This window comes from Oreochromis niloticus, linkage group LG11 (assembly GCF_001858045.2).
Source record: "Oreochromis niloticus isolate F11D_XX linkage group LG11, O_niloticus_UMD_NMBU, whole genome shotgun sequence".
Classification (NCBI taxonomy): domain Eukaryota; kingdom Metazoa; phylum Chordata; class Actinopteri; order Cichliformes; family Cichlidae; genus Oreochromis; species Oreochromis niloticus.
This window is the reverse complement of record NC_031976.2, coordinates 1,908,052-1,935,330: the sequence shown is the minus strand read 5'-3', so window position 1 is coordinate 1,935,330 and position 27,279 is coordinate 1,908,052. Positions and strand designations below refer to the sequence as shown.

At 41.7% G+C, this 27,279-nt stretch overlaps 1 protein-coding gene across 1 annotated transcript; it reads right to left on the bottom strand.

Annotated features, from left to right (window-relative positions):
- Nucleotides 1–166: 166 nt before the first annotated feature.
- On the bottom strand, nt 167–25,403 carry LOC100707184 (aldehyde dehydrogenase 2 family member). Its single transcript, XM_003446164.5, has 13 exons — nt 25,190–25,403; nt 22,691–22,795; nt 18,999–19,139; nt 17,817–17,896; nt 17,519–17,630; nt 16,284–16,412; nt 14,692–14,805; nt 5,475–5,577; nt 5,023–5,207; nt 4,772–4,936; nt 3,787–3,944; nt 3,305–3,419; nt 167–513 (listed from the first exon to the last, which is right to left on the bottom strand). The coding sequence occupies exons 1-13, from the start codon at nt 25,304–25,306 to the stop codon at nt 481–483; spliced, it is 1,557 nt and encodes a 518-aa protein (XP_003446212.1). The 5' UTR covers nt 25,307–25,403; the 3' UTR covers nt 167–480.
- Nucleotides 25,404–27,279: the final 1,876 nt, after the last annotated feature.

Sequence of the window (27,279 nt, the reverse complement as noted above, 5' to 3'; positions counted from 1 at the left end):
CACCTGTTGTTAATTTCATTAACAGCAAAGCAGCTGAAACTATTTAACACTCACCTCTACACAGATGTTTATCTGATTGATGCTACACTGATTAAAATGTGTTCTTTTCATTTTTTAACAGTGTAATTGGTCGTCTGTGAGTTTGTACATACACACATAAAGCAGAGTGACTCAAATCAATTTATTATGAAAAATGAGAGAAAAGTCCACAGACCTTGGTCTTTACATACAATTGCAGTAATACGATCAAATTCTGATTCTAGTATTTGATCTTAGCCATGACTGAATGCTGTAATCGAGTTTGGTGATTCCATTCACTAACATATTTCACTGAGATCAACTTTTACGTGGGTAGATGATTTTTTTGAATCCACAGCACAGATTCCACCTCGCTTCAGCAGGTTTGCACTGTTTGTGTACCAGAGGGCAGTTTCTCAGCATCTTTTTCAGTCAGCTGTCGTCCCGTCTCACTGCACACGTCTAAGAGTTCTTTTGCGGTACCTTGATGGTCACCTGAAAGCACGAGCAGGGTTTCAGCATGTAAGAAATGTCTAATGTACACTGCATCACAGGGTACGTCACATATTTACATTTATTCATTCATTTATTGTCATTATTTTACTAAAACGCTACAATAAAGTACTGTGATGCCCTTGGTGATAAAGAAAACAAAAGATAAATAAATACATAAATAAGATTTTAAAAAAGGGCAAAAAAATCAAAAACATAAAGGCAGAAGTCTCGAGAGTACAGCGACTGGATGTTTCAGTTTCCTGAGGAAGAAGAGGCTTTGTGGAGGCCTGGGAATTTGATGTTATCCCCTCACTGCCCTCGGATGAGGAGAGGTGGGTGCTCTGGCCTCCTGGAGTCGGCTGTGACCTCCTTGGTCTTGCTGATGTTAAGCAGCAGATTGTTCAACAAACAGGGAGAGGTGCTGGATCTCCTCTCATTGTTTGGTATAAAATCCACTACGTTTGTGTCGTCTGCAAATATCAGAGTCGTGTTTGAGGAGCGCATCGCTGCACTAAGTGTTTTCAAAAAGTCCCATCCATACTGTGACCTAATATTATATATAATATTAAAGGATGACTCTGTTATCTCATGTTTTTGTACATGGTGCAGAAACATTATTCCCAGTTATCAAATCTTTGACACAAATATTAGTAACTCAGGCTGATTGAACACAATAAAATTATTCTTTATGGGTTTGACAACAATCTGTTTTATATAACTTAAATCCTTTCTAACATACTGCATAATAACAACTAATAATAACTGAGCCTAATTAAACGCTCAGCTGATATTACGACCCTGATTAGAAGACCGAGTTTAAGATATCCAAGGCCAAGCCTTTCCTCTGTAATCACAGACGGCTGAACGATCGATCGTTTTCTGATCAAAACTGCGATTTCAGACAGATCGATCATGTGACGGCCAAAGCTGCAGTTTTTTGCAGCGCTCCTGACTGACCCAGGATCTGTAGTGTTATTTATTTAGCAGAACCAAAAGACAGTTAGGAGGTGCCATAACACACTGTGACATGGTGTCTGCTAACAGGGTCACCAAATATGATTTTTTTTAGTATTTTACTTAACTGTAACTTCACATTATAAAGGATTTTTTGCGCTACTTTTTTAGGTTAAGACAGTCAAAAACGGCCCTTTTAGTTCTTCATTTGTAAGAACTGTTATTGGTCAAAAACTTTAAAGAATGTACATGCGTGTTTCTTATTAATAAATACATTTGAAACCACTTTAGTTTTCATCAATGTTACTGTACGCTGTGAATTTTGTGCTAAAGCTTTGAAGAAAATCATGAATTGAACCGAAATCGCAATATCTATTTCCTGAGACTCACACGCTCTCCCTCCTGTATCAGCCTCTAAGCCATAGCCCACTTTGATCTTAAACAGCTGGACATATTTAACCGTTTTTCTACATAATAAAGAAAAAACTGCTGCGAAAAAGAAAGAAATCTGTCAGCTTGACTCTTTGGACTTAATTGGAAGAACTAAATGTATAAAATACAAGTTACATATGCTGTAAGGTGCATGTATAGAAGTAGTTCTGTTAGCTCATTGCTCAGACTGCCCATTTTTTGGCTGTTGTAGTTTGTTGTAGTCATAAAGAACAGATTTCTATAGTAGTTGCAGAGGTTTTATTGGAGACATAATTAAGCATTTTGCAAGTTGAATTTTTTGGTACTAAATAGCAGAAATTTGGCTTTTTTGTCATTTTTGGGGGGAAAAACTGCAGCTGACAGCACTGTACACAACGGTAGACTGGTGTGTAATAAGCAAACCACCAAGGCAGAAAACAGATTTTTGATGGGAACCTGGTCTCGAAGCACACTGACAGATAGAGCTGTGCGATTTTATCGTGGTGGCATCCAAAGTAAGAGGGAATTCAATGTTTTTCAGACGTGTAGTGTTGTGGTCTTCTTTTGCTGCTGTTTCAGTGAATTTTGGTTGGAGGGTGACGATGTGAGATGTCGGCTTCCTGCACCCAGTGGGCTTGTCCTGTACGTGGGATCCACGCTTTGTGTTTACATGTTTTTTGCTCTTTAATCGTTTGCCGTTTTGGCTTTTTGTTGGTCGTTGAAATGGTTTGACGAGCTTTTAGCTGAGACTCTGACGTTTCTGTGGATACCACACGTCTATATTTAACAGATCTGGCAGGACATCACGATAAACTAGAGGGACATTTTTATACCGTAGTTATAAATAACATTCTCTCTATTTATAAACCATATTTATTATAGTATGATGCAACCAACATTCCTACCTCTGGTCTCTACCTCTTACTCAGTGTGCACTACCACTGATTACACGGCACCTTATACTGCACTGATAACTTGCTAATTACATCACACCTGCATCCTTTATATTGCACCTTACAGCAGGTATAACTTGTTTACAACTGCATATATCTGTGTGTCTTTTATTCCTTTTATCTTCTGCCTCTCACCCCTGGTCCTGGGGGCACTGAGGTTCAAATAATTGACATGCATTGTGGGAGATGTAGTTTACGGTCACTGTGTGCTTTTAAGCAGCATACAGTAAACTTATTTTAAGATAATCTTGCACAATCACTCGCAGGTCACATAAAATGATGTGGCGGGCCACATTTGGCTGGCAGGCCTTGAGTTTGACACATGTGCTCTAAGGCTCAGAATAAAGGCAAAAGCTAATGATAACCTCACCTACGATTCCCAGCTTAAAGATATGAGATTTTGGGCAAGCATACATGCCGACACGGAGCCACCTGTTCAAAGCCTGTAAGCACCAAATGGCAGCAGTGTTTACCGTTTTAACTTCTGTGTAGTTGTCCAAGCCGTACTGGCCCAGCTCTCTGCCGACACCTGAAGCCTTGTAGCCTCCAAACGGAGCCTGAGCCCCAAACACATCGTAGCAATTAATCCTGCAAAAGAACAGACACAGGAACAAACACTGATGTTAAAGATAGACTGAATGAATATTGAGCTACAGCAACATATTGTGGACATCCAAACAGTGATGACGCATTGCTGTGTGATGTCCTTCAGCAGCTGGATTTGTAGATGTTTGGAAAATAAAGCGCAGCTACACAGATAACTGAAAAACCTGGCCTCATTAGGAGAGTCAGTATTCCCCCTCATATTTCAGGACAGAGAGTTCGAGAGTCCATCCAAGAGGTGAGAAATGAAAAGCCGTACTCTGACAGGCTCTCAGTGCACACACTCAAACACACAACTTTTCCCTCCTCTGTGAAGGTTTGCACATTAGTGATCCTATTAATCTCTCCTTACCAGACTGTGCCAGCACGAAGTCCACTGGACACATAGTTGGCTTTATCGATGTCCTTAGTAAACACGGCGGCTGCAAGCCCATACTTTGTGTCATTGGCTCTTGTCACTACCTCCTCGAGGGTCTTAAACTTCAAGATTTGCATCACTGGACCAAAAATCTGCAAGTCAAAACAAGAGAGACACGAAAGCAAAAAAGTAATTTAGAAACATCAACAGTAAGAAATTACCAGGTGTGTGCGTGTGTTCAGTATCTGAAAGGAAACACTAACAAAGATGGATCCATGACTGAGCTAATTGCACGATGTAAAAGCCCCAGGAAGGCAACTTTTACGCTCTCAGCAGCCACGTCTGGAGCTTTGCAATGGTACCACACTTTAATCCTGTGAGCACTCGACAATGATCCTCAGATGTTTGTGAAGCCAGACTGCACCAGTGGCAACAGACTGACACCTGAATTCAATCCAATTCAATTAGAGTCTATTTATGTAAATAATCCAGTCAGATCACAACAACAGTCGCCTCAAGGTGCTTTATATTGTAAGGTAGACCCTACAATGATACAAAGATAACAGAGAAATCTCAGATGACCCCCTATGAGCAAGCACTTTGGCAACAGTGGGAAGGAAAAACTCCCTTTTAACAGGAAGAAACCTCCGACAGAACCAGGGTCAGGGAGGGGCGGGGCCATCTGCTGTGATTGGTTGGGGTGAGAGAAGGAAGACAGGATAAAGACATGCTGTGGAAGAGAGACAGACGTGAATAATAACAAAGGATTAAATCCAAAGTGGCGTATAAACACATGCTGAGTGAAAAAGAAACACTCGGTGCATCATGGGAAATTCGCAGCAGCCTAAGCCCTGTTGCAAATTAAGTGGTGTGGGTCAGTGTGTTTGTCCTCACAGTGTAGGTCTACATGATTTTGTCTGGACTACTAGAGTACACTGATATAAAACAGTTACAATGGTTATTTACAGAACTATCCTACCTCCTCTCTGGCAATGGTCATGTTGTCCTGGACATCTCCAAACACAGTAGGCTGGATGAAGTATCCTCTGTCTGCAGCTATTCCTCCTCCACACATCAGCTTGGCTCCTTCTCTCTTGCCACTGCTGATGTACCCCAGAATCTTGTTGAATTGCTCCTGATCTATCTGGAGAGTTTATTGGAAGAAAGGGCATCGATTGTTTGTGACGGTGCAAAGTACTCGACTCTGAGAGCAACACAGAGTATGTGTACCTGAGGTCCCTGCTCTGTCTTTAGGTCAAAAGGATCTCCTACAACTCGTTTCTTGGCTCGCTCCACACTGCGCTCCACAAACTCATCGTAGACATCAGCTTGGACATACGTTCGAGAGCCAGCACAGCAACACTGGCCTTGGTTGAAAAACAGAGCAAAGTGGGACTGCTCCACAGCGTACTCCACTGAATCAGGGAAGAAACAGAAAAACTTTACATTCACTGGAGACAATCTTAAAACAGAAGCAACACTAAGATTCTTAGACTGTCCAGCTGTAACAATATAGCAATCACTGCCACAAAGCAGGAGAAGACTTTTATGTATCCAACTGCTCAGTCCTAATAAGGCCTGAACAAAGTTTACACAAAGATGGGAAAAGTGTCAACAATAGGATTCAGATTTCTAAACATACTATATACAGTGTGTACTGCAAAGTAAGTCAGAGGACGTACTGTCAGCATCAGACAGGATGATGTTGGGGCTCTTTCCTCCCAGCTCCAAAGTGACTTTCTTCAGGTTGCTGCTGCCTGAAGCCTGTTGGATTAGATGACCCACCTGACAGACAGAAGGCAGAGACAGTGATACCTTTGCTTTTTGATGATTGCTATTCAACACTGCTACTTATGATGTTAGCATTAAAATTCACCAGGCATCCATCCACAGTATGGATGCATGTCTTTGCACATAAAGCAGGTAATGTATTGTGTAGGCTGCTTTGAATTAGCGTGGAGTATATGTACGATGACAATAAAGGACTATTCTATTCTAGAATATCACAGAAACATCTAAACAATACTTTAAATAATGACCAAATGAAACAGTTTCGTTTTCCTGTGTATCCAAGTCCAGCTTTGTATTTCTGGCACTCCATCAACAAAGCTGTGTCTGAGTGAAGTCCTGCCTATGAGTCTGCATTTTTGTTCCTCATCCTGCCTGCTTCACATCGCCACATGACATCCTGGTGCTATCCCTCTTCAGGCCATCAACTCAAGTACCTCCCTTGGTAGGTAATACAGCCAGTCACCAACAGCTCAGTGCCCTTGTTGCATATCTGGTCAGTGATCGATTACTAGGGGTGGGTTTTGATTATCGATTTATCGATTAAAATCGATTCTGGCTTGGATAACGTGATATCGACTCATTAAAATCCTGAATCGATCTTTTAATATAAATTTATTTTGCCCGAAACGCCAGAATCTCAGGTGAAACCTCACAAAATTTCAACAACCACCAAACAGCTAAAACAGTAAATGAGAGCAGGAACACGGATTCTGCACAAAGACGTAAACACACAGCACGGACCCGCCGACGCATCAGAATCAGTGAGCTGTCGCCTTTCTCACCCCACGGCACGGACACGGTCGGGGCTGAAAGCCGACAGCTCGCTGATTCTGATGTTTCGGCGGGTCCGCGCTTTGTGTTCACGCCCTTTTTGCGCTGATTCTGAAGCTGCAGGCTTTTATCTCTCTCTGTACTTCAAGAACAGTTTCCTGTCTAAAAATCTGTTTTCTGCATTATTCGCTTGCTTGTTACGCACAGGTCTACCGTTGTTTGCAGCGCTGTCGGCCGCTGTTTTTTTCCTTTTACTTACTTCCGAAAACAAAGCCTCATTTCTGCTGTTCAATGTAAACCTTTTCAAATTATGCAAAATTGCAAAACGCTCAGCTGTGTCTCTAATAAAACCTCTGTAACTTTGCTCTGCTTCACTTCAGCAGCATCAGGTAACGTTCATATGTTGATTAATGGTTTTCTTTCGTTTTTGATCTACTGCAGAATATTTTTATAAAATCCCAGGCCAGGAAAACCACCATGTTTTTCTGTGTTTTATCCTCAGCTACTTTGACACAAAGGCATCTGCTGTGATGCTTATACCTTTGATAAAGTCTCACAAGTGTCAGATTTCTTTTTATAGATATGAAAATATGGAAATGTACTGATGCATGATCTGAATTATAATATTTCTGACTGTCTGAGGCAAAATTTCCCCAATTCAAATTGAATCAAATCGTGGATCGAATCGATTCTAGAAATCAGTGACGATACCCAGCCCTACTGCTTACCACTCACTCTGGCTCTGTCTGCTAATTCTGAAGCCACTAAAACTCATCACAGAGTCGGTAATGATGTTTGTCAGCCATGTCTCTGTCAAGCATAACAGGCTGCTCTCCCAATACAATTTCTGGCTCCTGACGAGAGGCTCTACCTCCTCTAAAATGCTAGTTAGCAGAGAATATTTCCCATGGAATACAGATACAGCTACTTAGAACTGCTGCTACCAGCTGTGAGCTTTGAGTAAATCCATATTTGCTAGTAGTAAACCCTCTTTATTTGAAAAAACGATTATTAAGATTATTATTATTATTATTATATTATAAGATTATTCAAAATATAAGTTTGATTAAAATATTGAATGAAAAATGCAGTTTGAGTAGTGAAAATGATTCTGTTATGCAGATTTTGTGTGCACAGACATGATCCAGCTTTGTCTGTGTGTGGCTGTATGAATGTGAAGAACAAGAAATGTGTGGCCAACCCAACATTATGCATAATCCTGAATGAGAGAAACAATACAATAACCTCAGTTTGATCTGAATTAAGAAGCAGAAAGTTAGCGGCCATCCAGGTCTTTATGTCTTTAAGACATTCCTGCAGTTTAACTAATTGGTCTGTGATACCTGGCTTCATGGACAGATAGAGCTGGGTGTCATCTGCATAGCAGTGAAAATGTATGCTATGTCTTCTAATGATGCTGCCTAAGGGAAGCATGTATAATGTAAACAGAATTGGTCCTAGCACTGAACCCTGTGGAACACCATAATTGACTTTAGTGTGTGAAGAGGACTCTCCATTTACATGTACAAACTGGAGTCTATTAGATAGATATGATACAAACCACTGCAGCACAGTACCTGTAACACCTACAGCATGTTCTAATCGCTCTAATAGGATATTATGATCAACAGTATCGAACGCTGCACTGAGGTCTAGCAGGACAAGCACAGAGATGAGTCCACTGTCAGAGGCCATAAGAAGATCATTTGTAACCTTCACTAAAGCTGTTTCTGTGCTGTGATGAGCTCTGAAACCTGACTGAAACTCTTCAAATAAGCCATTCCTCTGCAGATGATCTGTTAGCTGTTTGACAACTACTCTTTCAAGGATGTTTGATATGAAAGGAAGGTTGGAGATTGGCCTATAATTAGCTAAGACTGCGGTCCCCAACCTTTTTTGCCTCACGGACCGGTTTGTGCCCGACAATATTTTCATGGACCGGCCTTTAAGGTGTCGTGGATAAATACAACAAAATAAAACTAGTACCGGTACCGAAAAAAAGAAGATTTATTCATAACACACGTGAAAAGACCCAGGAAAACAAAATAACGCTAAAAACCGATAAAAACCCTGAAAACCATACATTTCACACCAGAGTCTCAACTCTCGCGGCCCGGTACCAAATGACTCATGGACCAGTACCGGTCCATGGCCCGGGGGTTGGGGACTGCTGAGCTAAGACAGCTGGGTCTAGAGATGCTTTTTAAGTAAAGGTTTAACTACAGCCAGCTTGAAGGCCTGTGGTACATAGCCGATTATTAGAGATAGGTTGATCATATTTAAGATTGAAGCATTAATTAATGGCAGGACTTCTTTGAGCAGTTTTGTAGGAATGGGGTCTAAAAGACACGTTTAATTAATTATTGAAGTTAACTCAGAAAGATCAATTGGAGAAAAAGAGTCTAACTTAACATCAATGGTACTAAAAGTAGCTGTAGATAATATTACATCTGTGGGATGATTATTGATAATTTTTTCTCTAATGATAAACATTTTATTTGTGAAGAAGTTCATGAAGTCATTACTAGTTAACGTTAAAGGGATGGTTGGCTCAGTAGAGCTCTGACTGTTTGTCAGCCTGGCTACAGTGCTGAAGAGAAACCTGGGGTTGTTCTTATTTTCTTCAATCAGTGACGAATAGTAAGATGTTCTGGCTTTGCGGAGGGCTTTCTTATAAAGCAGCAAACTATTTCTCCAGGCTAAATGATGATCCTCTAAATTTGTGACATGCCATTTCCTCTCCAGCTTACGAGTTATCTGCTTTAGGCTACGTGTTTGAGAATTATACCACGCAGTCAGGTACTTCTGATTTGAGGCCTTAGTTTTCACAGGAGCTACAGTATCCAGAGTCGTACGTAGTGAGGAGGTAAAATTATCAACAAGATAATCGACCTCTGTTGGAGTAGCGTTCAGATAGCTGCTCTGCTCTATGTTGGTACAGAGCATTGAAGATGATAACAGTGGGTGGATTATATTCTTAAACTTAGTTACAGCACTTTCAGAAAGACATCTACTGTGATAAAGTCTACTCTCCACTAGAGCTGGGCGATAAAACGATAACGATATGTATTGCGAAATAACTTTTTCTCAATAGAAAAATTAAACTATTGCGATAGGCCTCATCTCTCTTGTCCTCTTAAAAAAAGAAAAAGAACAGCCAATCCAAATTAAGTAGCGCAGAGCCGAACCAATCACAGCCGCAGCGTCACGTCACGTGACTTGTTACGTACAGCACAAGCGCCAAGGTGCACTTGTGTATTTGTTTTTGCAGCCGTGCAGCCCGGGTAATGAAGGAAAGGAGTTTGCCGACTAGAGAAAAATCAACCGAGAGCGTGAGCGAAGGTTACCGAAGAAAGAACAGATGATGGTTCCAATGCCGGAGAGCTTGTCGAACGGAAGGGCCATAGAAGTTCCGTAGTGTGAAGGTATTTCGGCTATTTCAAGTCTGACAAAAAACAGAGTAGCGCGCACTGTAAATTGTGCCGAAAGCAAGTCTGGAAATACAATAAAGCGGTGCATGCTCAATCTCTGACTGAAAGCGCTAATTTGTCATTCGGCTTTTGTCAGACTAAAGTAACTGTTAAAACTGTTTGAAAAGCTAAGCTATACAACAAGGAGAGATTAAGAATTAACTTTTAGTTCTCAGTTTATTTGATATTGACAAAAGTTAGTCAATTTTGTCTGTTCTTCTGTAAAACGACCTAAGATTTATTTTTAGAATTAATATTTTGTTTCTAAGTGGAATTGACAATTTAGTCTGTTTGTTTTTTCTGTTTTGAAACTTAAACGCTTTAGCGGCTGCCTTTTGTGTAGTTTGCAATATTTGCCTTTATTTATCTGAAACTGAAGTCTCATGTTCCTTAAGTACATCTGCCCTGTTGAACTTATTATGGGAAATAAATATTTTAATTAAAACAAGCTGCTAATTATTTCACATTTTAATTGTGAGCAACAGCACATTTAAATCTTACAAATATAGTTATTTGGCTTATATCGTGATATATATCGTTATCGCCTGAAATGAAAAAAACATATCGTGATATGAAAAAATCTTATATCGCCCAGCTCTACTCTCCACTGCTGTGTAATCAATTATTGTAAATGTAACTGTTATCAGGAAATGATCAGACAGCAGAGGGTTTTCAGGAAACACTGTTAAATGTTCAGTTTCTATGCCATATGTTAAAACAAGATCTAGAGTGTGATTAAAGTGGTGGGTGGGTTCTTTTACATTTTGAGAGAAGCCAGTTGAGTCTAATAACAGATTAAATGCCATGTTGAGGCTGTCATTTTTAGCATCTACATGGATGTTAAAATCACCCACACTAATTATTTTATCTGAGCTGAGCACTAAATCAGATAAAAAGTCTGAGAAATCAGAGAGAAACTCTGCGTAAGGCCCAGGTGGACGATAGATGATAACAAGTAAGACTGGTTTCTGAGTTTTACAGCTGGGGTGGACGAGGCTAAGCATCAGGCTTTCAAATGAATTAAAAGTCTGTCTGGGTCTTTGGTTGATTAATAGGCTGGTGTGAAAAATTGCTGCCACACCGCCCCCTCGGCCTGTGCTTCGGGATTTCTGGTAGTTAGAATGACTCGGGGGTGTTGATTCATTTAAACTAACATACTCATCCTGCTGCAACCAGGTTTCTGTAAGGCAGAGTAAATCGATTTGTTGATCAATTATTAAGTCATGTACTAACAGAGACTTGGAGGAGAGAGACCTAATATTTAATAATCCACATTTCACTGTTTTACTCTTTGGTTCAGATGTGTAGGGGAGCTGCTGGAACAGGTGTGGCTGGTAAAGCTACTGCAGAATTAGGTGAGTCCCCTCACCCATCAGCTCCATGTAAACTCTGCATTGCCTGCTGGGTAATACTCAAAGGGATCAGGATCAGAGATCAGAGCACCACCAGATCAACACAGCACAGAATCAGAACGCTTCCCAGAGGAAATGATGAATTTTGAATCAGAGTTTTCTGTAAATAGTTTTAAATAGTTGCACAAACATTGCCTGAGGCATTAGCTGCATTTTGTGTAAATAGTTGTATATAAGTTTGTTGCTTATACATAGGTATATTCTGACTTTTTAGATCATTCCATCAAGTGGAAGTGACTTCTCCACATTTTTAAGTTATACTTTATTATAAATTCAACATGATATCCCAAAGTCTGTAGATGTCTTAACACCAGCTTCAGTAATGTATTCCAGACCGCATACTTTTGGGATTGGGATTTCAACAGTAATAAAAATAATAGTAATAGCTGTAATAGTTTCAATGTGATGCAAATGATGGTGAACGACAAGCAAAAGCAAAAATTCCTCATTTTAACATTGTCATAAAGTTCAGCGAAACACAAAGAAGAGGAATAATTTTATAATAATGTTCTGTAAATACTTTGTGTCAGTGATTCCTCCACAGAAGAACATGTACTGTGTTAAAATCACAACCAGGCATAGACACAATATTTGAGTTTATTTGTCATTTGTCTTATTTATCAGTGTTTATTACACTGTGACAAAAGAATCCACATTTGACAGTCAGGCCTCATTATGATTATTATTAAATGGTAAATGGCCTGTATTTGTATAGCACTTTACTAGTCCCTAAGGACCCCAAAGCGCTTTACACATCCAGTCATCCACCCATTCACACACTGGTGATGGCAGCTACATTTCAGCCACAGCCACCCTGGGGCGCACTGACAGAGGCGAGGCTGCCGGACACTGGCGCCACCGGGCCCTCTGACCACCACCAGTAGGTAACGGGTGAAGTGTCTTGCCCAAGGACACAACGACTGAGACTGTCCAAGCCGGGGCTCGAACCGGCAACCTTCTGATTACAAGACGAACTGCCAACTCTTGAGCCACAATCGCCCCTTGATGATGATGATGATGATGATGATATTATTATTAGTATTATTATTATTATCATCATTATTATTATCATCAGTAGTAGTAGTACACACAATGGCCCTGGGGTGCCTCTGTCAGTGCGCCCCAGGGCAGCTGTGGCTACAATGTAGCTGCCATCACCAGTGTGTGATTGGGTGGATGACTGAATGTGTAAAGCGCTTTGGGGTCCTTAGGGACTAGTAAAGCGCTATACAAATACAGGCCATTTACCATTTAGTAGTAGTAGTGTTGTTTGACATTTTTCAGAGTGTGGAAGGAGAGTCAAAAACAAATATTATCCACAAATTATTAGTAAAACTATCATTAAGACATCTACATAATGTAATTTACTAATCATGTTATTAATGTGTTTATTTATTTATTCATCAGCAGTCTTAAGAAAGAAAGGCTTCAGGCCACTACAACGGGCAATTTTACGACATAGTTTCCCATAAATTTTGCCTGGTTTCTACATTCAGGCCTAGGAGCGGTCATATGATGATGATGATGTTTAACCACATTTCCGACTAAAAATAGAGGAGCAATAGAAATGTATCTACGAGCAGCGTGTGAATATAAAGTATGACAACATTAAGCCCAAGCAGACTCGTGACACAACAGCAGCAGTGATGATGTTGTTACAGTTTAGAGTCTGCACGGCAAAGAGCAAAGAGCTGGAGCTGTTACCGACACATTGACCTCAGGGAGAGACAAAGAACATGTTTTTCCCAGTAAAAACTTTACTGTTGGGGGTGGAGCAGACCAAAGGTCAAGGCTTTTGTAAGATATACAAATAAAAGGGTTTTTTACAGACCAATAAAAATGTACACGAACTAGTAGAACTGTGAGGCGCTGACAGATGTGACAGATGCTCATTTAAACCATTAAACATTGTAATGTCTGAAATGGAAACCCAGGAGCAGCTTGGTTTCAAAGACCTGCGTTTTTTTTCCTCTTTTGAATATTTTATTATTGCTCATTAAAAAAAATTCTTCATCAATAATTGCTGCCCTAGTGTTAATCTCAATCCCACGTTGCTTCATTCTCGAGTTCTCTCATCCACAGATGTGGGTGTCCACACCACGTGCCCGCTCGCAGCATCCCATCAGCCTTTTACAGCTGTAGTCTGTGGTTTGCATGGTTCCTCATTAAGACCAGTTTAAATGGGCTGATTCTCCCTACCTGTCATCAAATGGAGTGTTTGCACCTGTAACTAACTGACTACTGCAGTGTGTTTTTGCAGGACATGTGTCTGCGGTTGCATTCTCCCTTTCAGGGGACAAAACTTTGAGGCTGAATGCTGTCTGATCAGGTAATGCAGAAAGTGTGCTGCGTGTGATCACTGCTGCTACGACTGCTAATTCATTTGAAAAATGAGTGTAAATGACGAGGATTACCAATAGTTGTACACACAATGGCAAAGCTTCGGTTTCCTCTCCTACAGCAGCTTTTGACCTTATTTTCATCATTTTATATCACCTGAAATGTTTAGAACAGAGCTCCACGTGTTCCTGGCATTTACACACATGTTCATTATTATGCAGTCTGAATGCTCTCTGCCTGATCTGTCCATTTACAGTCCATCTAAAATGCACCTCTCTCTGACAGGACCCAGCAAATATTTCATTTTTAGTGTTTGTATAAGAACAATGGAATAATTGTTTTATGCTTTAATGTTTCACAAACTAAAAGTGAATCTTGCACTCTAGAAGACTCATGTCTTCTAATTATGTATATCAGTGTTTTATAGAGAGGTTCAGCATTATGATTCTGTGGTGCACTCATTTAAACCTCTCCTTTTTATGTTGCTGCAGAAACAAACTAAACTAAAAGCCGGCCTGCAGCACATTGTTGGGTCACTTTCTGCTCCATGTCATGTTTGGCTTCAATCACATAGCTCGACAGCTGGTGCAGAATAAGAGGGTTTGAATTTTTTGACTTGTTTTTAGTTTTCTGGCCCCTCATGCCAATAATTCCCTCCATCCATCTTCTTCCGCTTATCTGGGGCTGGGTCGTGGGGGCAGCAGCCTAAGGAAGGAAACCCGGACCCCTCTCTCCCCGGCTCCACCTTATTCAGGGGATCACCAAGGCCTTCCCAGGCCAGCTGAGAGATATAATCCTAGGTCTGCCCCGGGCCCTCCTCCCGGTGGGACATGCCCAGAACACCTCACTCAGGAGGCATCTTTATCAGATGCCTGAATAACCTCAACTGGCTCCTTTCGATGTGGAGGAGCAGCAGCTCTACTCTGAACTCCTCCTGGATTGGCTGAACTCCTCACCCTATCTCTGAGGGAGAGGCCAGCCACCCTTCAGAGGAAGCTCATTTCTGCCACTCGTTCTTTTGGCCATGCCAGTAATTATTTATCAGTTTTAGCAAACATACAGCATGTTACTGTCCAACCAACAACTCATGGCACAAAAGGCATTAACTGTCATACCTCTGTGGATCCAGTAAAAGCCACCTTGTCGACATCCATGTGCCTTGCAATGGCAGCACCAGCTGTTGGTCCCATCCCAGGCAGGATGTTCACAACACCTTCAGGAAAACCCACCTGGAAACAGAACCAAAGCTTAGTAAAACCTGGCTTTTTTTGTGCATACAGTCACATGAAAAATACATTACTCTCTCTTTCAATTCTAAAATTTAACACATCAGGACATTTATTTAAATCATGTAGTCCTTACCAGGTCCTCTACGATTTAAATACAACTTCAGATGAATAACAATACACAATGTGTTAAATCATGTCATTATTTATCTCCCAAAACTGAAACCAAAATGCAGCAGCAGTATGTAGAAACCTTGGTGTTTTCCTGGACAGCTCTTTCAAACTCGAGAAACAGATCTCCTCTGTGGTAAAAAAACTGTTTCTACCAGCTGCGTCAGATATCTAAAGCAAAGCCGTACCTCCCTTTGAAGGACCGTGAGAAGCTTATTCACGCTCTTATCACTTCCAAATTAGACTACTGTAATTCCCTCTACTCGGGCCTCCCATCTTCCTCTCTTCACCGGCTCCAGTTAGATCAAAACGCAGCTGCGTGTCTCTTAACTGGTACTAGAAATGATGCCCACATCACACCAGTTTTAGCCAACCTACATTGGCTCCCTGTTGAATATCGTATCAATTTCAAAATTCTTTTGCTTACCTTTAAAATTTTAAACAATTTGGCTCCCAGCTACCTATGCGAACTCCTCCATTTGTATATCCCTAATAAGGCACTTAGATCTTCCAATCAAATGCTCCTGACACAACCGAGGTCTCGTCTGAAGTCCAGAGGTTATCGGGCCTTTGCTGTCGTAGCTCCCAGACTCTGGAATAACCTCCCTCCTTATATTCGTTCCTCCGAGTCCATCCAGTCTTTTAAATTGCGCCTTAAAACGTATTATTTTAGTCTGGCTTTTGATTCAAACTAGTTTGTTATTTTGTGGCTAGTTATGTTGGTTTTTTTACCCATATTGTTCATATTGTTTCCTGCCCTCCTTTTAACTGTTTCTTTTTTATTCTGTCTTACGCTATTGCTCTGACCGACTGTGAAGTACTTTGGGCAACTTTGTTGTATTATTATGTGCTATAGAAATACATTTTGATTCGATTTGAACTTCAAGGCAACAGCCAGGGGGCAGAGGGCTTCAGGTTCAGCGAGCTCAGGATCCTATCTCTGCTTTTTGCTTATGATGCGCTTCCTTTGGTTTCATCAAGCTACAGCACACAGCTTGCAGTGGGGTTGTTTGCAGCGCTGCATCTCTGTGCTGGCTTTGGAGCACCTGCTGTCCCCCAGAGGAGGTGGCTGGGCGACGAGGTCTATGTTGCAGTGTTCCCGGGCCCAGACCAGGTTAAGACGCACACAAATATTTATGGATATTTTGAGGACCTCTTTTGATTTTACAACAACACATTCCTCTACATTATGTAACAAGATTTCACAATTTAAGTTCATAACAAAGAAAAAGACTGAAATACTGACATCGACGTTCCTCTGTACGACATTTCTGATGACTAATACTTTGCGATTACAAACTGAAACATACCTCTTTGATTAGGCTGGCTACATAAAGCGCAGTGAGCGGCGTCTGCTCTGCGACCTTCATCACCACAGTGTTACCAGTTGCTAGTGCAGGACCAAGTTTCCACGCCTGCATCAGCAGAGGGAAGTTCCACTGCAGGAGGAAAGGAGACAATCCTAAGTAAAGATAAGGTGACACTTCACCTATAAAATATCCACATCCTGCTTCTATTAACGCTTCTGTGACAAAGGAAATCATCCATACCGTTTCTACTACTATTATATGGACTTTGCAAGCTTTAAATGGCCATGAACCAGTGCAGTAACTGTTGTTTCAGTATTAATATCCAATAATGCTTTATATCTGTATAGCTATATCTGGCGTAGCGTGGTCTGTGACAGATGCAGGGGAGGGGTGGTACACTGGGTTCAGGCGGGAGTGCCGGGGGGGCTGGCAGGCCTCCCCTATTTCAGTAGCATGCTGGGACCTGGGAGAGAGAGGAGCTGGACTGTCTGCTGTCCAGACTGTCAGAATGACCAAACAGAGCCAAACAGCAGTCTGTGACCTAGCAGCAACTACAGCCTGGAAAGGGCAGATTATAAATAAAACATGGATCGGTGTGCATATATGTAGAGCTCAGCTGAGGATAAATTACAATCTACTTTGTGTCTTTCAATCACAGGATAACCAAGTGACATTTACTTTGTTACAATTCTGTAGCAAAAGCTGTTACAAACATACAATCATGTAAAAAAGTAGCACACCCTCTGCCAGCACTCAGATTGTTCTTATCAGGACGGAATACAAAAATGACCTGTTCCTTTTCAGGTTTTGAAACTCTTCATGTATGTTGGTGCACATCATTCTGCACAACACCCCCAAAATGTGACGAACCAAGTGCAGAAGCTGTTTTATCAGCAATAACTTAAAGTGATACAGAAAATTATTTCATCAGTATCTCACATCATTGGACTTTTCTTCAGGCAAGTCTTGAAGTTTTTTCAGATGCAACTTTTTAAACCTAAGACACGTTGCCATGGTAACCCTTCCAAACAGGTGATACTTGCTCCTTCGTCTCTTAATAATGCTGTCATTAACTTAGCGTTTCACAAGCCCGCTGAGACATTCATTTCATGCCGTACTGTATGTACACAGAGGTCACAGGTGATTCTGCAATCACGCCTTCACTCTGCAGGTGTAAAGAGAAGAAGTGAAGCATTTTTCTTCTTTAACTTTCTTCTTCCTGCCTACTTCCTTACCGGTATGATCTGCCCACAAACTCCAACGGGTTCATGTCTAGTGTAGCAGAAATAATCTCCATCGATGGGGATGGTCTTTCCCTCCCATTTGTCGGCCCAGCCTGCATAATATCTACACAATAAAAGTGGATTTACACACTGTGGGGTTGGGTAAGAAGGCAGCTGAATGCTTCAGTAAGAAATAACAAGGAAATGCTGTGACAAGACTGCACTTTGTAACATCATTTCAGAAATGTTCTGCTTCACTGAGGCCAGTGACGCTTTGAAATGCTCTAAAACTTTGTTGTGTATTTGTTACCTGAGACATTTCACCACTGTGGGCAGATCCACTGCATAGGCCACAGCATAGGGCTTCCCATTGTCAAGGGTCTCAAGCTCCTGTGGAAACAACACAACAGTTTCATGTGGTATAAAAAACATTGAAATAACAAAAGTACAACATCATGTGGCTCCATGTACTGCAAATGTCTTACTTAATAAAGGAACAATGACTAATGCTGTGTTTGCGCTATCTTTACAGGCTGCAGGGAGAGGCTGTAGATAACAGCAATGTTATCTAAGGTCCACAGTGAATCATCAAACCTTGATGAATGTGAGTAACTTTGGTTCCCTTGAACCAAACACAGCTGAAGTTCTGTCTAAACAAAAAAATGGAATCAAAACAACTAAACAGATCACAGTAAACGATAAAACAGTCCTGTGAAAAAGTCTAATTTCCCATGGGAACATGGGCTTTTCAAGGAAGTATTTCAGAAATGAGAGTGCACAGAAAAAATGACACTTTTTCATAACTGAAGTGAAAAATAAAGAACATAGACTTTGCTCTCGTGGCCAGATGGTTGGAGAGAAACTGTTGTCACACTGGCTTGTAGAATACTCGCCCAGTAATCCGATCATTTATTTCGATTAGTTTGGACAGGGTTGAGTCACAGCCATTCACAAACTTCATTCAGAACGACAGGTCTTTAAATCCTCTCATTATGATGCCTGACACTAACACAGCATAGCAGTGGATGTAATCAATGCAAGTGTGTGCTACGTTCGAAGTGACAGAAAAAGCAGTCCCAAGATCTGGAAGACGTCTAAAAGTTATTTCTGAAGATCAAGGTGCTACCAGCTCTTCTCACAAGAACATTGAAATTTTTATGATTGCAAATATAGGTAATGTATCAAAGAGGATTAAATGTCTGCTCGTGCGGTCGCCGGTTTAGCTCAGCGCGCTGAGCGGGCGGCCACATGCCATACGGCTGACGGCGGCCGGCCCACGGCCCCTTCTCGCTCTGCCCCCGCTTTCCTGTCCTTTCTTCACTGTGTCTATCAAATAAAGCTGAAAAATGCCAAAGGATATATTTAAAAAAGTCTGCTCAGAAAAAGCCAAATATTTCCATCAGATACTTTTTCACATGACTGTGGTAACGATGAACACAGAGAAGTAAAAGAAAAGCTGCTTTTAGAGTTTTAGCCATTAACAATCACTCACAGCGAGGTAGGCAGCATCTCTCTCTATAGCATCAGCCAGTCTGTTCAGCAGCAAGCCACGATGAGAGGCATCCATCCGTCGCCATGGCGATCCCAACCTGAAGGCATTACTTGCTGCTTTCACTGCCTTCTCCACATCTGCCTGGAAAGACAGCAGTGCAGGATTAGCTGAGCAGTTAGTTAGGAGGTGTTTATAAAGTAATACAGCATCAGACACTGGTTAGGGCTAAGAAAAGTCAAATGAAGGAATTCATGTGCATTCAAATTGTGGTCAATAACCAAAGACCTTCAATTAAGGTACAAAGTATAATTCACCAGTCCTCTTTTGATTGATCCGTCAATATTCATATGATACTGTAAATATCCATAACAAAAGAAAAAACATTTACAATCAAATAGAAAAGACAAAATTGAGACTAATACATATTCATATAGTGCCAAATCACAACAACAAAAGTCTCAGGACGCTTTATGTTGTAAAGTAAAGACCCCACAATAACACACAGAAACAACAACCATCAAACGACCCCCTTTGAGCAAACTTTTGGCAGAACCAGGCTCAGGGAGGGGCAGCCATGGGTGGGAGTGTGGGGAGTAAGACAGGACCAAGACCCACATCAGCTGATTCAGACTGCGTGTCAGAGGACAAAAATAGCGACGCAGTTTAGAGCAGGGATATGGACATTTACTTCTATTGCAGAAGAGGACGAGATAAACAGGTTCCAGGACAGAAACAACCACACTGTGCTGCCAACACAACTTCAGTTCTTTGCAAGCATCTGCTAAGACAGCATACTAACTCTAAGCTAGCCAAGAAGCCAGAGTCAAAGCTGCGTGAATGGCGACCAAAGCACCCTGACCCTCAACTTCAACAGGTAACAAGCAGATGAGCAGTTGGGCTGCAGCCTCCCATTCTACCTGATCACACTTCTACAGCAGAATCACCGTGGCGATCACTTTCTTGTGCTGGTTTTCATTCGTGCTTTATCCAATCAGTAACGATTTAATTAAATGAAGGCATGTTGTACATACCCCATTCATAGAGACAGACTGATCAAATTTAAGCAACATTAATTAACAGCAGCTTCTTTGAAGAAATGGGATCTAATAGACACGTTTGGAGGAAGTGATTATTGACGCTAACTCAGGAGGATCAATGAAAGAGAGACTCTATTTAAAGATCAATAGTATTGAAAGTAGCTGTAAGTAATGACATGTCTGTGAGATGGTTATGAATATTTTTTCTTCAATTGTTAAAATTGTATTTGTGAAGAAATTTGTGAAGTTGTTTCTAATTAAGATTAAATGAATACTCCGCTCACCACAGCTCGACTCTTACTCTGCCTGGATACAGTGCTGAAGACAAACCTGGGGTTACTCCTTTTTTTTCAATAAGTGGTGAATAGTAAGATGTCCTATATTTACAGAGGGCTTCTTTTTACAACAATAAACTCCGTTCCAGGCTAACTGATAATCTAAACGAGTGAGATGCCATTTCCTCTCAACCTTACAGGAAATTTGCTTTAAGGAGTGTTTTTGAGCAGGGAGTCAAGTACTTCTGATTTTAGGCTCTCTTTCCAGAGGACCATAGTATCCAAACAGGTATGCCGTGAGGATGTAACACTGTTAACCAGATAATCAACTTATTTGGAAGTAGATGATCAGACATAAGTTTTCAGGGAACCATGTCAAATGTACACATAAATGTAAAGTCATAAGCACACCCCATGACTCAGCAGCTTGTTTGTTTGTTCAGATGCAACTTTGCAAACCTCATCCATGCTGCCATGTTCTTTTTTTATCAGAGAAGAGGGTTTCTCCTGGAAAGCCTTCCAGACGAGCCCTTTTTCTAAATGCACTGCCATGAACTTTAATATTTAACATGCTAACTGACATCTGTAGAGACTGACATGTATTCTTGGGTTTCTTACAATTGGATCTGAGCAGTGGAGCTCTGGCAGAGATGTGACCACTTTCAGGGATTTTTATAAAGCTGCTGGGACAAATTATGGACCACAAGCCCCCAAAATTACTAGTTTCTCTTCATATCTTAACGTTTCCTTCATGGATACAGGATCCAAGTAGTACTACTCACTGTCCAGTACTGGCTGTCATAATGGAGTAATGTTTTATCCACCAGGGTAGCAACTAGGTCACATGACTGAAAACTATGAACACTGTATGATAAAATAAGTTTACATGGATGGGATGTGTTATTTCATAAGAACAAGAATAGAATTTTATTTTAAATTCAACAAAATCCTTAACCCTGAGTAGTGTACCAGTCTGCATGCATGTTAAAGAGGTGAAGGTGGCAAACAACGAGCCAGCACGGAAAACCATCCCCTCGCCAGACAACCAAGTGCTGTCACTGACTGCAGCCAGTGTGAGAAGGACTCTCGCTAGGGCCGACCCACACAAAGCTGCTGGACCGGACAATACACCTGGACGTGTGCTCAGAGTCTGTGCTGACCAGCTGACTGATGTCCTAGCAGACGTCTTTAACAAGATGTTAAACAAGATTCAGGCCAAAGAGTTCAATCTTTGTTTCATCAGACCGGAGATTTTTGTTTCTGTTGCGTGACTTTTACTGAGGAGTGGCTTCCATGTGGCTGGGGGAGTGCTGTAGAAATGGCTCTTTCTAGATGATTCACCTCTCTCCAGTTAGCAACACTGGTGCTCTGTCAGAGCGACCATCACATTCTTGGTCACCTCACTGACTGAGACACTTCTATTGTTCAGATTGGCTGGACGGTCAGGCCTAGGAAAGTCCAGCGTCCTGTGAACTCCAATCAAATCATTGTCGAAACATCTGACAGATGATCAGTGGAAACAGAAAGCACCTGAGCTCAAGCTTGAGTCTCGTGATAAAGGCCGTGAATACTTCTATTATATTTCTGTTTTTCATTTTAAATAAATGTGCAAGTATTTCAAGCAGACTTTTTGCACTCAGTGGAACAAGTGAAGCGCTGTGAATACTTTCTGGATTTCTGCATGTCTGTAAGCATGTACTGATTTTAATCACAGAAAAGCCTAAAAGTTTAAAAAATACAGACAAGTCATCAGCTACAAGTCACACGGCCTTCTGACACGCAACTGTAGCTATGCTTCAGACTATTATAATGTATGTTTTTTTAGTCATCTGCTTCAGTTAGGTCCTTTCTGCCTGGATCTGAGAGTTTGCTCTTCATCTGGTTGATCAGCAATCACTGCTGCTCCCAGTTACACATATCATTTTGGTTTTTACAAAGCTCCAATACATATGAACACACATAAACATGTACCTACAGTAAGCATATGGTAAATTCATTATGGTCTGTCCATCTGAGCCACCTGATCCAGCCAGCACTAACCAGCTGCTCAGTGTCACAGTTAAATTGCTGAGTACTGGTGATGGTACAGCCTGAGCCTGTAAGTCTGAGCTGAGGGTTGATGAACCCTGAAAGACGCTGTAAGTCAAAGGTTCATCACTTAAAAACAGCTGGGCAAAAAGGCAGCTGACTGCAACGGGTAACTTGTCTGTATTTTTAGTGTCCACTCACAAATGTATTCTACATTTGGTTACAAACAGACACATCACTTTGCTACAGTAACAGTCTCACAGGTTATGGGTTAGTAGAAGAATGTAGACTTTAGATGGTTAACAACCAAACTGCAGGACATGTTTGTGTTTTTACCTTTACAGACTCTTACCTCATCAGCTTCTGCAACCTGACAGATGACTTCACCACTTGCTGGATTTATCGTAGGAAACGTTTTCCCACTCACTGCATCCTGCCACTCATTGTTGATAAAGAGCTGAAACATTAAAAAGGTCAGTACATCATTACGAGTGCAGCGACTCTGATAAAATAAGGCACTCAATACCATTTCCTGTAATGACCGTAAAACACTGATTTCAAGACAGCCAATAGATTTTTTTAACGAAATAAAGACAAAAGTCTTGCAAACTTCTGTCAGACCTGAATATCTATTTGCATATGAAGTCAATGAAGACATTTTCCTTGTAGCAGAATAAGGAGGAACTTCCACTTCTGTGATTTTTAAAAATGAATTTTGTTTTCATGCTTGACTTTTTATTGTGTTCTTAAAGAGCTTACATAAAGTCAGAACTGTTATTTACTGGTGTCTAATAGAAACAGTGACACTGGAGGTTTGTATTTAGTGACCGTGTTAACAGACAGCACGTCCCTGGCAGTGTAGCGTTATCTCCCGATGTCTTCAGCTGCTCGTGTCATACAGAGCTGAACACAAATGCCTGCGGTGATTGTTCAAGCGTCGGTACGAGCTGGTTGTTTCCGCTGGATGTTGAAGCCTGTTTCTGGTGCACGTCTGCAGCCTCAAATCCGGAATACTCCCAAATTACCGACGTGCTGCTTTTCTTGGGGATCAAATCTCAAACTGCGCTTCTGGTTCCGTTGAACATGTAAACATTTCAAAGCGGCCGGTTAATCTTGATTGGTTAACGCGACCTCTCCAGTAGCTTCTGATTGGTGAGCTTGGCAGGACGATAGAGAGACAATGTGTGTGTAAAATAAATGAATGAACAACACTACAGAGGCTGGCCATCGCATGATCGCGTTGCCTGAAATCGCAATTTCGATCAGAAAACGATAACGACTAGGAGCAGGCATGTGAATAAAAAGTATGACAACATTAAGTTCAACAAACAGACTGATAACACAACAGCAGCATTGATGATGATGATGATGTCAGAGTTCATATGGATCCATTAGGAGCACGTGCTCCAATCCTCCGACGTTTGTTTGACACACAGAGAGAAAACAGACATTAAAATAAAATCCACAGAGAAATTTTAGTCTGACACCGTGTTCAAACCAGGCAGCTGCTCGCTGAAGGCTGACAGCAGCCGTCACTTTCTATCGCAGTGATACAGCAAGCAGGGGGGAGCCTACATGGGGGCATGGGGTGTCCTACACCACATTTATCAACTTTTGTAAAGTTGTGTTTTAGATTTCAAGAGAATTAAACTGAAATATTTTATTAATACTTTTTTAAAAAATAAATAAATAAAAGTGTTTTTTCTGCAGACCAATAAAAATGCATTTGGGCCAGTAAACCTCTGTGTAAAGCACTTTGAGTTTGTGTATTTGATTTGAAATTACTGTAATGGAGATTGTTTATTTGCATTCAAGAAAATTCTTCTTCATAAAATATTTAAAAAGTTCAGTTTTTTGTTTGTTTGTCTGGCAGTTGAACTATTAAAACATTGCAGTTTCTAAAATGGAAACCAATAGTTAGGAGCAGGCTTTTATTGTGAAAAACAGTGGAATATTTAGTATTGCTCATTACTAAGACAAAAGTGTTTCTTATCTGATTAATCGATGAAATATTTGATATAATACTTGTTTACTAAAATAATCGACAGCTGCAGCTGTGCTTTGTACTGAATCAGCCAATGACCCGTGTAACAGGCCTGAGCATTGTGTTTTAAGGCAAAAGACAAGTTACAAGTAATGTTACCTTACGGGCCTTAGTTGCCTACCTTTCCTGTTAATAAGAATATATCATTGATTTCATCTTCTTCTCTTTGGTTTAATTTAAAGGTTACAGGGACCATTCTGATACAAGAAACATGTCTGACCTCTGGATCATCAGAGAGAGTCTCAATGAGCACAAGGACAACATTTAAAGAGAGGACTCCTTTTGACTGTGAGCTCAGTCACAGTACACCACGCAGAAGGAGGTCTCAGTTTCTAAAGAGGATTTGAGGGAGAAGAGCTCAGCTGAGTGAAGAGGGAGTTTTCACAACAAGTTATTATCGCAAATTCTGGAGAAACGATAATCATAACAAATATGAGATGTCCCATACTGGCTGTTTCTGTCCTGCAGAGATTAAATCTTCATCAACGATCATGTTGTGAAATCCCACGGACTCAGAGTCAGCGTGGTGCAGCGCTCAGTTATATAAGCTCCAAGTGAAAGCTGAGTGTGACCTGTTGCTGCTTCACTGTTTGCTCTGTGAGCAGCTCGTCCCTCCGATCATAGCTCCGCATGCAGGCTGCCCTGGAAGCACAGCACGGCACAGCACAGCACGGCACGGCACAGTTTATACACTTTTATAGCGCTTTAATAGCGTTCCTGTCACACTGTGCGCGCACTTGTTGATTACGCAGTTGGCTAACATCCAACATCTCGTCAGCGCAGCAACAACCGCTGGAGCGACTCTACCTTGTTGTAGTGGACCTCCGGCTGGGTGCTGGGTGCTGGGATGGCGGCTGCAGAGTAGTGACAGACCGGCAGTCGTCTTAGTGTTGGAAGGCTCCGAGAAAGCACAGCGCGAAGCATGATTCCTGCTGCTGAACACCGAGACAGCGACCTGCAAACGAGTGTGTGCAAACACGGGAGATGTGGGTGGAGGTCGCAGCGGCGGGGGCTGAGCAGCACCACCAGGGCCGCCCACTTTCGTGACGCCCTGTCACGTGGAAACGGATTAAGACATACGAGGGTGGGAAAAGTGAAGGTAAAGCAAAAGAGCCTTCAGCCTGCTCTCTACCAGAAGACAGCCAGTTAGCGACTGCTGCAAAAAGACTTCCGGTCCTGTAGAAGTCTGTGAAAACTGCTTTTTGTATTGACCCCTATGAACACTTTCCTCTGAGTTTGTGGGCTCAGACATCGATCAGGTCATGTTGAACCAAAACTTCAGTCTGTTTGTGAATCTTAGTCATGCTGGAGGATCACCCGTGGTGTCTTTCACACCCACCAGATCTCTGATGGGCTCACGCCATTACATAAAGATCATAGAGTAGTTTATGTTTATGGGTGCGGGAAATGTTCTTATCGGCTGGAGTTAAAAAGCAGAGTGGCTTTGGGGACAAAGGTGGCTCTCCTCCTCTCAGTCCTGCAGGAAATGCAGCGGAGGCGTCGCCCAGAGGGGAGCCATTGAAATGCGGGGTGAAGAATGTGAGAGGGGTCATGGATGATTTTGGCTGCCTGTCTAAGGGCCTGTTGGCTGAAAACCTGTGCCAGAGTTCTGACAGGCAGGCCAATGATTTTAGAGCACACTGATGCCGTGTGCTGCAGTCTGTTCCTGTTCTGAAGGCTGAGGGAGTGGAACCAGCAGGTGATGGAGAACGTCATGATGCTTTCCAGGAAGGCATAGTAGAAAGTCATCATGATGGGTGTGCTGACTCCAAAGGAGTTGAGTTTCCTAGGGAGATATAGCCGTTGGTGGCACCTCCTGAGAATCTCCTCTGTGTTGGCAGAGAAGTTCAGGAGGTTGTCAAAGATGGTTCCCAGGTATTTGTACTCCTCAACTACCTCCACTGGCTTCCCATGGATGGTGGTGGTGACTGAAGCAGCCAGATCCCTCTGCCTACTGGAGAAGGTCACCACCATCTCTTTGGTTTTGCTCACGTTCAGTTCAAGTTTGGAGCTGTCACACTGCTCTACAAACTCCTGAAGAGCGGGCCCGTGGTGTTGTGAGGGGCCTGACAGCTACGACAGGAGAACTGTGTCGTCAGCATATTTCACCAGGTGACAGTTGGGCAGTGTGGATGTGCAGTCATCGGTGTAGAGGATGAAGAGCAGGGGGGAGAGCACACAGCCCTGGGGGGAGCCAGTGGAGGTGGAACGGAGACCAGAAAGAGAGTTGTTGACCCAAACTTTCTGTCCTGTTGGTCAAAAAGTCCAATATCCACAGGATTAGCTGATCATCCAGGTGAAATCGGGAGGGGTAGTCTAAGCAACTTAGTTATTTTATTATTGTGCTGTATTAAAAATCAAAAGTCTAATTTTGACTTAATTTAACTGGAACAGCTTTGAGTGTAAACTAAAAAAATGTAATTATATCTCACACAAGATTTCTGTCTGACCTTTGTTTAAAAACTACAGGGTTCATATAATGGGATATACAGTTATTTTTCCAGCACTTTATGAAGTAAAGGAAACATGAGACGATGAAAGGAGAGGACACCAGATTTCCAAATGCCAAAGGAAAACTGGAGAATGAGAAGCACAGGAAGGAACAGGAGAGAGGAGACAGTCATGTCACAATTTATATCACACAGTTTTAAACATTATTCATAACAGCCAAACGTGATTCAGACAAATGTGAGTGCTGTACAGAAGAGGAAACCATAGAGCAAGCTGTATTACACTGTGAAGCTGAGAGAAGGGTTAGAAGAATGAAAGCTGACTTAAAGTTATTTAAGACTCGTTTGTTTCGGTTTAGCAACGTGATTCACACGCCCTACCAGTTGGTGGCGCTAATGCACCGTTTCGCTGTTTGTCAATCGCTCAACATCAAGAAGACGAAGAAG

Excerpts from the sequence above, each read along its gene's own strand:
- LOC100707184 (XM_003446164.5), bottom strand. The coding sequence starts at position 25,306 with ATGCTTCGCGCTGTGCTTTCTCGGAGCCTTCCAACACTAAGACGACTG. Across the intron at positions 19,140-22,690 it reads AGGTTGCAGAAGCTGATGAG|GCAGATGTGGAGAAGGCAGT; the intron begins GTAAGAGTCTGT and ends CTGTCTTTCCAG. Across the intron at positions 4,937-5,022 it reads AGACAGAGCAGGGACCTCAG|ATAGATCAGGAGCAATTCAA; the intron begins GTACACATACTC and ends TAAACTCTCCAG.